Genomic DNA, 12481 nt, shown 5'->3' on the forward strand with positions numbered 1-12481 from the left:
AAACACTAAAATGACACCCTAAGATAAAGAAGAAAAATAATTATAACATGAAAACCGATAATGCTATAATACTATAACTTTGATGCATTTGAAAATGTTACTTGAAAAACATTTTTCTACAACTTTGCTGAAGTAAGTACCTTGCTACACCATTTAGTTCTAAACATAATTTTTCGAAAATAATGTTTGAGAGCACCACCCTAGCTACATTTTGCTTTAAAAGTAAGAAAATTTTATTTCCAAAAATATTCTCTCAGACATAATTTCTCTAACATGAACGGTTTGGAAGTTATTGATTTTTGTACCGAAAAACCGCCCTTGTGACCCATAGTGGAATGGTGGATTTTTTAAAGAAAAAGCGTTGATTTCTTAATTCTCAGTCGCGTTGGAAATTTGAGTAAAGTATAAACTTCAAATCGATTAAAAAGAAATCGATTTTTTTTGGCTCAGTACAATATACATAACCCCTTTAGAAAAATCAGTTTTCCCACCACAATGCATTGATTGAGGAATTTAGATATTTTATTAACAGAGCATTAGCAATAATTCGTTTGTATGTCTATTTTATGGGCCATTTTTTCGCCTTCCCATTGATTTGGTTTGAGATTTCTAGCACTGATGTTGTCCTATGCTGATTTGAGTGATTCTCTAAGTCCTGCCACTATCCCATGTAGTATGTGTTATCAAAAACATCGCGAAGCATCAAGTTCTAAATGTTCTCAAACGATATAATATCCGAAGAGAGTGATAAGAGTTATAAGAAATGTCTCATCACACTGTTAGGTGGATTAAAAGCGTTTTTATTTGTTCTTTGGCATTAGGATTAGGGATAATTATTCAGATCAAAAATACAACGGGGAAGACATTTTTAGAAAAAGTCGATATCAAAGTAAAGTTTGAACTATGAACGCATGAACTTCAGAGGTAGCGAGATATCAAGATCTGAAATTTCAGTGCTTAGTTCTCAGCCGCGTTGGGAATTTGAGTAAACGCTATTGAGAGTATGAACTTCAAATTCATTCGAAAATTTATTATTCGATTTTTTGACTCAGCACAACATCTACAACCCATTTAGGAAAATTTAGTTTTCCCTACACAATGCATTGATTGAAGAATTTATGTATATTTTTAACGTAGCATTAGTAATAATTCGTTTGTATTCTATTTTTCTGCTTTTCCATTGAATAAGTTTAACCTTTGAGATTTCTTGCAATGATGTTGTCCTATGCTAATTTGAGCGATTCTCTGAGTCCTGTCACTATCTCATGTAGAATGTGTTATCAAAAACATCGCGAAGCATCAAGTTCTAAATGATCTCAATCGATATAATATCCGAAGAAAGCGATGAGAGTTATGAGAAATGTATCATCACACTATTAGGTGGATTAAAAGCGTTTTTTATTATGGCTAGCTCGAGTTTGAAAGGCTGTACTCTTAAGGTCAACTTCAGGGATACAACATTGTCCAATTAACCAACTTTGCAGAATATTTTTTTTGCTGGGATGAATCTATCAAAAGATAGAACTGTTCTAGGTTAGTTTCACCTTATCTACTTATCGCTTCCTGACCCACTGTGAACCTGTATTTTTCCAATATTAACCCTTAACCAAGCTAAAATCCTAATCAGTGAAGCCAATTTTCATCAAAATTAACACAAATCAATCCTGATAGTAATCCATGGTTTCGATGCACGAACATGTGTACAGACGAAAACCTTCCATCGTAACCTATTTTCAAGTTGCAAACAAATCTGAATCGATGAAAAGCGTAACCAAGTCCGCTTGTTTGCATTCCCTCCATTCATTCATTCCGCGTGATCATTTTTCAATCTGAGTATGCTACACTATCTTCGATTTTTAGCCATTCAGAAGTGAGCCCCCGAGCTCCATAATATTTTCCAAATTCAATCGAAGTGATTGAGACAGTTTTGACGCTCTAATGCTTTAGAAGGAATTTGGAAGCTACAGTTACAGACCATTGCGGTACTAGAGTCTCGGCTAGTATTATATTAATGCCAAAATATCCTCATTTTTAAGCCCAACAGAACTGCAACGAATGCTATTTGATTCATTCATCAAGCATCGAAAGTTATCGATGGCGATGAGAAAACATCCATATTGGCCCGATCTTCCTTCAATGCTGAGTTGCCTCTGACAACACGTAGTACACCATTTATGGACAAATGAAAAGTTCTATTTGGCGCGTTATGTACTTGGATTTGATCGCCTACTACAAATAGAACGACCTGATAAGCAAGGACGATTGGTTCAGTATACAATACTCAACGTTGATATGCATCATTTTGGACCATCAATATTTTCATCAATAACCATCACTGATCCCAACGCTAAAAGGCAAGCCGGGCCTCTAAGACCCGGTAAGATTTTATACCCTCTCACAGTAATAGCATGAAAAATCCAAAACATATTGACCAATTTTATTCAGAAATACAAACTTTTCGAGTGCTTGAATGATTTCTCTATTCGAATTTATTGGACAATGTAGAATTCTCTCACTTGGGATTAGCTAGAGTAAGCATTGGATGAGGCCAAAAGCTAAAATATGTAAATAAATCTAGAGAAAATTTTCAATAGGACGTAAGTAACAATGAGAGATTCTCTTTGGGGTCTTTCTCTTCTGTTCATTACTCGGCCATTTCAACATTTACTACTCTACTCTTTGCATAATATTCTAGTAAAAACCGTCGGCTTCCGATATGTACTGGAAAATTAGTGCAAAGTGTTGTAATGACGTCGTAATAAACGAAGAGAAAGTAAACAAAGAGAGGCTCTCAATGTTACTTACTTCCTATTGAAAATTTTCTCTAGAAATATTTCCCCCTTTGGAATGTATCGAGCAATATCTTGTTTCACCACAGGCTAAAATTCGAGAGCTTTGTCCTTGGAAAACGTTCGTTCACTCCATTTTCTGGCACAAAAAATATGAATATTATGGAAATTTACAATTTCGACAGTTTTCTCTCAGGAGCAAAAGAATTGTCGAGCAAAACTTTGCTCTTCAAAACGCATGTCTCAAACTTCTGTTCTGCCCTTTATCGTATATTTGTAACGTTTTCTATAAAACTTCCTATCTTTATATGACTGATTTGCGATCATAGGCGGTCTAACTTTGTCAAATCAGAATACGCTAAGATGGCAGCTTCTTGTGCTAGTATATTGACATTATATTACCCAAACTATGAATCCACAGCTTGCTTCGACGCTATGTAATAAAACGCTATGGCAAGAACTGTTATTCTGACATACAGACCACAAAAATGGCAATTCTGTTCTTGAATAAGATTTTTCACAAAAAATTCTTCAGATATATATTTCATTGAAGAATAATTGTGAGGTTTTATTTGCACCAAACATTTGTTACAGTGGTATAACTTCATAAGTATGCGTCAGACCGGCACAAAAATTAACTTTTTTTTCGGAACACCACTCAATCGAATGGTAATGGCTCCAGACACCCTGTTCCAAATACAAACTTGTGCGGATGCTTCTGGTATACTCACAAGAATTTTTAAATTTGTATGCAAAAATATATGAAACATCGGCAATGGAAACAATAAATTCAGTAAAAAAAATTTCAATATCATCTTATGTAGCCTAAAATCCTCCGATGTATAGCCGAAGATGAAAAGATTTACATTGCAGAAGACTGCAAATTGATCCGACTTTGTGGTAAAAGATATTGTAATATATTGTTAAATGTTCGTTAATAAAAAAGCTACACCATCTGAAGTTTTAAGTTATGCAGAGTAACTGTGGATTTTTTTTTTGAATTTTGATTTTTCCTTCCGATTTTCCATATATTTCACCATAGAAACTACAAAACTCCTGTGAGTGAGCTAGAGCTATGGGAAAAAGCTCATAAGTGGAATATGGTTTGTAGAGCTAGTTAACACATGATTTAGCAGTATTTCGAAAAAAGTTCAAAAAGGTTGCCAGTCTAGTATGCGTGCACAGTTATGGTGCATTGGAAAGCGTTTACGTGAGAAAAATTACATGACATAAATAAATGGTAAATGTGTTGTAACTTAATCGAGGATAAGTTCGTCAAAGCTTAAGAAATATATGTAAAAACTGAAAAGAATTAATCAAAATTGATTTTTGGATGCAAACATACGTGCCAGGAATATTATTTGCATCACCAGTATGCACAGTTGATGTCGGAATACTTAGCGGGCCCGTTAGACCCTCTTGCCTTATGGTGCATGTAAAAAGTTTATACGAATCTATGAAGCACATCATATGTGATATTTCCGTAATATCTTACTTTTTCAATGAATTTTAGCGCCAGTTAATGGAATTTCCATCATCAAGCTCTTACTGCATGCATAACGCTTTGTAGCTAAGAAATCGATAGCTGCCTGGCCTGGAAGACCCGCGTGCCTTTTTGAGGGTTAAAAACTGAAATAATTACCAAAATTGTCAACAAAATGCGGCTGCAGATAAATCATGTTCCGTTGATACACAATTACCGGAACATTAAATTAAAAGTCCCGACTGAAACGCCGGTACTGGAACGCGACAACAACGGAGTAAATGAAATTCCGACATAATGACTCCCTTCACCAAGCAGAAAAAAGGGTAGAAACAGATGGAAGCCACCGAGGAAAAGTTGTACATCATGCTAATGAGACTAGCAATGAGAAATTTTTCCCCACATCAGGTGAAAATGAAATTAGTTGAAATAAAAGAAGAAAAGTTCATAATGGAAACGAGTGATGATGCGGTTTAACTGGAAACTGTTTCTGGCGAGAGAAGAAAAAAAATAATCTGAAAGAGAAAATAACGAGGGTGAATTACGTACGTAAAAGTTTGGTCATATGAGTGCAATTTGAAGGTAGAGTTTTTCATGTGGTAAATTTCCGGTTAAAGCATCGATGGAGACGCATAGTCGTTAGTATTGTTTTTATTGGCTTTGTGTTGATAACAAACATCTCATTGAACGGTGTAATTTTATTTATTTATTTGTTTGTTTGTGCACACATCTAAATCAAAAGCACACAGTAAATTGTTCATTTTTTCTAGTTTCTCTTCTGGCATTCCATAAAACTCGACCAAAACATGGTGCAAATTGATAGAACAGTGGAAACACTCAGAGCCACATACAGGAAGCCGTTTCCACGTCATAGCCCATATGTATCAGTACTCGTAAAACTTCGATACATCCTTCCGGCTGCGAGTACGTCGAAAATGAGTACAGCACCGAACAATCGAGTGCAAAATTTTGCCTGCTTCTGAAACGATACCACCGCAGCACAAAAACTTGACCAAGTTGACCCCCAAACAATGTAAGCTATGTTTGTGCAATGCAGCAGAAAATGTGTGCATCGACTAGACTAGACTGCTCTAGTATGTAGGTACTAGGAATGAAGTGCATCGAATGCCAGCATGCGTTTGTTGTTCTGTTTTTTTTTAATTATAAACTTGTCTCAGCAGGGTAAAATAGGAATAGGACGCATTCAGCAACGATTGGAACATCTCCAACGTCATCGGGTAAACGTTTCCGACCGTGATCTAAAACGAGGTCAGCGCCAAATAGTGGGAGAAAAACAAAGCAATAAATATTTTCGGGTGAAAACAAACATTGTGCAACTCTTGGTACCTCCAACGGACGCTGGGACCTGACAATTATCAGGGAGAACTTTTTTTTCGTCGAATTGTCCAGCTCGGTCCAGGGTACATTGTAGGCTGCCTCAGCGATGCTCATGCTTTCCTCGCGGACCTCATTGGCGTGCCAGTAGAAGGTGAAGATTTGAGAAATTATCATAAATATGTAAGCGGCAATGATAACAATCTGTGCTTGATTGTCGATCTAAAATTAGCGTGAATAAGTATTTCATTATTCAAAAAAAATTCATTTTATACCAGATTGAATAGAAACAGCAACGCACACAGAATAGTTCCAAAAGAGAGAATTTCAATCAGGCATATGTAAGTGACCAATGAATTTAAATCTCGCACATAACGAATGACCCGCAAGTGGTTTTCAATTAATTTTGCAACCTTTGAATTGAGCATTTCTCCATTCTCATCGTTCCCAGCAGCTTTGAATGTTCTCAACAACCGCTGCAGTGTTTTGATTTGAACCAGCCCGAACAAAGTAGTCGATGCGAAAAAACTGGTGAACGGAATGTACATGCAGCAACCCGGAAATGTAAAAACCACTTGAGCAATGTAAAAAATTTCGTACTGCGGGGATTCGAAGATTTTCACTCCCGGAATAAACATTCCGTAAGGTAAACCGCGTCCTTCAGTGAACAATGGGTAGGTTACGTAACACATACTAATAACGGCACCCATTCCGAGATTTGCCAACGATAATATTCGAGCTCTTTTGGTGAAGCTTCCAACAATTCGTTTAATATACTCGTCTTTCATTTCCTGCAATCGAATTTCTCGATGAGTGTCAAGTTCTGTGTATAAAATGCTAAACGTTCTCTAACCTGTATCTCTCTATAAACAACAGCGATGTTCCGTAGAAACTTCTCGAACATTTCCCGATTGTAAATCAGGATAACCGTCCGTAGCTGCCAACAAAACCAAACCAAATTTAGCAAACGGTTCCAGCGAGGAAAAAAGAACCCAAACAACTTACCACCGCATTAAACCAAAGCACCGCAAAGAAGGCGTTGATAATCACCTCATCGATGTTGCCCCACGCTCGGTACAGATCGGCAAACATAAACACATTCATCACGCCTACTGGGATGATGCTAATGTACCGCATCGCGTCATGTTTCAGCACAAACGACCAGAAACGCCACACGCGAACATTGATCGAAATTATCGGACAGTCGAGAATGTCCATATCTGGATCAGGATCGGAATCGATTGCCATCTGAAGCTTGAATGTACCCCGAACAAAGGCTGATTTGCCCTATTATGGGACCAAGTTTCACCAATATCCGGTACGATAATAGTTAACCATGAATAAATGAGAAGATGTGGTGGTTTCGCCATCTGATGTTGACACCTTTGCTTACCGCGTAATTATCCCCCGGTGGGTAATTGTTGACAGAACAGCGGTGGCATCTAATCGATTAATGCGGAATTTGCTGGATAAATTTTCAAATAAAAGTTTTGTCGTATAAAGCTATTCTGTGACCATGAAACTGCGACCGTGAGCAAATTCTTATGTTTTGTCCACACGAATAATGAAAAACAGATTTCTACCCTACTTTTATATTATTTCCGTTGATATTTTCTGTCCGTATAGTTATTCTTATCCTTGATACGCCATCGACTCGATGGCGCCACGACAAGAGCACCTCAGTTCAGCAGTTCTATTTCCCCCATATCGGAGACACAATCATCATCATCATCATCATCGGGATCCACAAGACTTGCTGGCATCATTCTCGCCCACGCATTTGCAGCCGTACTTCACTGCAGAGAATCTCCCTCCGCGTCGAACTGTCTACGTCCTTGAGCTGGTTCTCGGTGTTTTTGGTCGTGGGTGGAACACATTTTTTTGATATTCCCTTGAAAATAGCAATTTTTCGAAGCATCCTTCCAGGGCATGAATAAAATATGAACTGCCTGGCGGAGCTATTCACCCATCAATTAGTGATTCATGCTAATGACTATCGGATCAAACCGGTTGCTACAGCAGCAGCTATGATTAGCTGTCATGCTTCATCGGATCATGGCCCACTGGGATGTGATTTTCCCATGACCGTCGACCTTCGCACGAAAATGAATTACATTACATCAAATGAAGCCAAGGAGGGCGCATAGCCAGAAGTTGTTCGACCGGGGGAGGAGTAAATTTCGATTTTTGAGAACTTACTTTAATTTAAAATTTAAAGTACAAGTTTAGGTGTCACAGGAGACGAAAATATCGACGATATTTTTAAATATCGAAAGGTAGCCGAGAGAAAACTTTTGGAAAGTGTTGTTTGTTTGTTTATGGTTAATTGCATATCAAGAAACCTCCCTTGGGAACTTTCAAATCTTGACAGTCCATCAAAATATCTGAGGGCATGAAATTACAAGAAACTGTTAAACGTTCCTCTTAGAAAAACTCTTCTAATATACTATACTGTAGATATGGACGGATTTCATTTTTGTTTTTTGAACCGGAATTCGAAATTTTTAGAATTCAAAAACTCAAACCCAACACAAGCCAGAAAATTTAGAATTTAAAAAACTCATTCATACGGAAAACCAAACCCACATTCTTGTAGATATGAATAGCTAGAGTTCAGCAGAAAAATCGTTTCGTTTTTTAAGTTAGACAGCTTTAACTTCTGGGAACGAAAGAAGCAATTTCAGTCTACCTTCTCATCTCGTCCGGAGCAGAAGCCAAAAATCGTTCCACTACAAATACGAGTGAAATTTATCCACCGCTTTGTCGTACAGTGGCCAGAAATTTACAATAAATGGGCAGAACCTTAGCATGGTCTTCTGGCGCCCTTGGTGGATTGCCAGATCAACACTCCTGTGGTGCCCACAATAGCTTTCTTTTTCAGTTCGACTTTTGAACAATAATGTAATGTTCACGTGGTAATGGCACACTTATCAGCAAAAGAAGTATATTGAATGTTCCTGAAGATAGACTTCAGGTATAAAGAATGATAAATTTGACATAAACAAGTGAATTGAATTACTTATTCGTCACGACGTAGGTCCCAGAAATTACCCACCCTTCTTTCACCACAAGCGAGTTAAACAAAGATGCTTTCATGATATGTTTTTGTCAAAAGGTTTTTACACATTATGTGTACCATTTGCTAAACAAATCCCTTCCACACATCCTCAAAAACTATCACACTTTTGCTTTACTATCCCCCGACTCGTTTTCCAATATCTTATACCTCCTGTAATTTCTGTCGCTTCCTTTATATTCCTAATGTTTTTTATTTTGTGCCCAAGTTCTGATAAAATGGATTCGTTTAAAAGTAAAAGGATTTAAAAAAGCTTAAAAGGATTCTAAAGATTTCGAAAGAACTGACGCATTCATATTCAGTCGTGGCAGATATCTCAAAAGATCACCTAGATAAGCTCAGAATTGTGATAACCTTTCTAAAGTAAGTAAATGGCATTACCGGCGACAAGTATTCAATGAAGGGCTACTGCGTCTATATGCCCGTTCACAAAGTTGAGATCAGGGATGTTATGCACCTCAGAGAAAATAAAGAGAAGAATAACAAACGCTCTTTGCACTTTTCATGAGAACCACCGCTCTTCTCTTTCACAATAAACCTCTTCACTCCGATGCGTGTTGCTCCCACACGTGTATTCTACTCCATGGCTGCACGCCACAAAGAGTAGAAATAAAGAGGCTCTTTAGTGTGTATCTTGGTCCCACGCGCACGTGAGTAGAGAAGGTAACCAAAAAACACTTTTAAAACGTTCTTCCGATCAAACTTTATCTGAATTGTAGTTTGATTCGCCTTCTTACTTGCTTCCCAGTGAGGGGAGGCACAAAAAAGTGGCTCTTCAAGGTGACTCTGTGAACGAAATTGTGCAGCTCTTGGTGCACAGATCTTACTCTTTTTCGTTTTTCAAGTTTCTCTTTGTGCGGTCGTTCTGCACATCGTAGTGTTTTTGTGCTGCTCTATTTTTTATCGGTGTATTTCACTCTTTGTGGCTCATTGTGTGAGCAAATAACAAGCCTGGTTGAGATACATGGTTTGGTCACCGAGTCGAGTTTGTCATGCATGGATCTACTCGAGATAGCGGCTGGCTGTTTCACGGACCCTTGCTGCAGTAAACTATGATTTTGAGTGGCTCTCGCACAGGACGGGACAAAATATTATGTTCCTACAAAATTAAATTTGTGTTGCGCAAATGGAACATTGTAGCAATAAGACACGGTGTGGTAACTGAGCAGAGATATATTAGGATGACTCTTGAATTAGGAATGCTGAAAAATGCGCTTTTTGTGGGGAGAGTTCACATGATGGGAAGAGTGCGACTCTGGTGTTCCCCGTGTCGAGACATGTGCTACTGCTCCTAAAATGGCTGGCAAGGCTAAAATATGCCAGTCTCCCACGGAGTGTCGTGTGTTTAGCGAATCTCTGACACAGGGGACGTTTGTTTCTTCGTAAATCGTTGGATTCAAGTGGTTGTCATGTCCCTAATACCCATTTTGGGGTTTGCAATAGGCGAAGATAAGCCAACGTGTTTGGTATCTTCTAACTGCTGTACAACAAGTACTGAAGATGAAATGTGTAGTGCTGTAATCGAGTACGGTTAGAGTTGCACAAATCAATCTTCAGCATCAACGTACAGCAACTATGCATCTATTCCGCCTTGTGCAGAATAGAAAAGTTTCTATAGCTTTGGTTCAAGAATCGTATATCCATAAAGGAAACTTGTATGTTGGGAAGCTACTTAACCCGGTCATGGTAGCTTTCAACAAAAATGGCATGACAAATCCACGCGAAATGCCTCGTGCATGTATACTAGAGTGATAAGAAAAAATGACCCAATTAACAGTAATAGAAGGAACTCCTAATTCAAACATTTTTAGCGATAGAATATTGATTAAGACTGAATCGTAAGCTCCTGAAATGTCCAAAAACGTAGCTGCCATGTCTTCTTTTTTATTGAAACAAAGTTGAATTTGGGTTGCTAAAAGGGCAGTACAATCCCTAGTACTTCATCCTTTTCTAAAACCATACTGTGAGTCTGATAAAATTTGTTCTCGTTCTGCCCATATTTCAAGACGATTTAGAATAATTCTTTCTGGTAATTTACGTATACAAGAAAGTAGACTTATAGGACGTCTACTATCAACTAAAGAAGGATTCCTATGCGGTTTGAGAATACTTACAACCTTAATTTCGCGCCAATTATCAGGTAAATTAGAAGGACAATAAATTTTATTTTATCTAAACCAGGAGAACTAATATTGCAGGTAGAATTCTTGGAATGAAATAGGTGTACCTAAATGGGGAAAAGCCCTAGAAAATAGTTGAGTGAATATATTAATATTAGAAGGAACATAATCCGGACAAATTTGTGAAGCAAAGAGCTCTACCCAATTTTCTGAATATTCAGAATTAGAAGATGTAGACAAAGTACAATTACGTAGTCTCCTGGCAGTCGACCACAAAGTGGACATTGAAGAATTTTTATTAAGATTTTGAACAAAGTTTCGCCAATAATTACATTTCTTTTAAATTTAGTTGTACGTGTAAACATAGCTTCCATTTCGCGATAGATTAAATAATCATTAATTAAACCAGATGGTTTAAATTGCTTAAACGCTGCAGATTTTGAAATTAAAAGAGACGAACATTCAGAATCCCACCAAAATGTTGGAGATTTCCTATTATTGTTAGAATTTGAATGGTGTTTGGTTTGCGCTTGTAATAAATGTTGAAATAAAACATCACAAAATAATTTATAATTATTAGGAGGATTTAGTAACTAGTCAAAATTTTCTAATGAATATAAAACTAAATTAAAAAATTTAGCCCAATCAATATTTTTAGTTAAATCAAACATGATGTGTTCAACAGAGTGATTTAAATTAGATGTATATTGATTATTTAATATTATTGGTACATGATCGCTACCATTCAAATCATCAATAGTTTCCCAAGAACAGTATAAATGCATAGCCCGGAAACATAAAGAAATATCTACTGAAGAATTCCTAGCAGGGGGAACAGCTATTCTAGTTAGACAACCATTATTTAAATCTGATAAATGTAATTCATCAAAAATATCTAAAATAAAAAGATCTCTACCATCTTCTCTATCAGATCCCCAAGAAAAACTATGAGCATTATAATCCGCTGGTATGAAATATGGTTCTGGAACAGTAGAAAGTAAATTTTTGAATTCAGAAGACGAAAAACTGTTGTGTAGAGGAATATAAATTGATAGAATAGAAAACTTGGAATGATTTATTTCAACTGTTATTCCAACGCATTCAATCGACGAATAGCAATCATAACACCACCAAAAGCTAAATTTCTATCTTTTCTTATAATATTGAAAGAAGGAATACGGAAAAATTTTGTATGATTTAACCAAGTTTCACAAATACAGAAAATATCCACATTATTATTACAAATTGCCATTAATTTCAAGTGATCAATTTTTGGAATAAAGCTTCTACAATTCCATTTGAAGAAATTTCAAATAATTATTTTGTTGTAAAACCATTACAAATTTGAAAATAATTGAACAATGAGAGGCAAAAATGAGGATAGTTTATTAAAAAGAGTAGAAATCAAAGGAATGAGATTAATTAATATTTTTTTCTGAAAATCATTACATCCTAATAATTCAATAAGCTTCATTAACATGTTATGTAATATAGATTTTGACTCATCGGTATCCAAATGCTTATTTTCAGAATCATTTTTATGAAACCCTGGAATAACACTAGATAATGTAGGTTTAAGTGGAGGGAATTCTTTAGGATTGAAAATAACTGAATTAGAAGGGTTGTTATTTTTCTTAGGTTCACGTCGAACATTACTTCTTCTACGTTTAATTGGAGG

General features: G+C 36.6%; 1 protein-coding gene across 1 annotated transcript; it reads right to left on the bottom strand.

The window, feature by feature from the left end:
- Nucleotides 1-5429: 5429 nt before the first annotated feature.
- LOC131678680 (odorant receptor Or2-like) lies at nt 5430-6825 on the bottom strand. Its single transcript, XM_058958924.1, has 5 exons — nt 6613-6825; nt 6461-6544; nt 5883-6398; nt 5620-5829; nt 5430-5531 (listed from the first exon to the last, which is right to left on the bottom strand). The coding sequence occupies exons 1-5, from the start codon at nt 6823-6825 to the stop codon at nt 5430-5432; spliced, it is 1125 nt and encodes a 374-aa protein (XP_058814907.1).
- Nucleotides 6826-12481: the final 5656 nt, after the last annotated feature.

This window comes from Topomyia yanbarensis, chromosome 2 (assembly GCF_030247195.1).
Source record: "Topomyia yanbarensis strain Yona2022 chromosome 2, ASM3024719v1, whole genome shotgun sequence".
In the NCBI taxonomy this organism is placed as follows: Eukaryota; Metazoa; Arthropoda; class Insecta; order Diptera; family Culicidae; genus Topomyia; species Topomyia yanbarensis.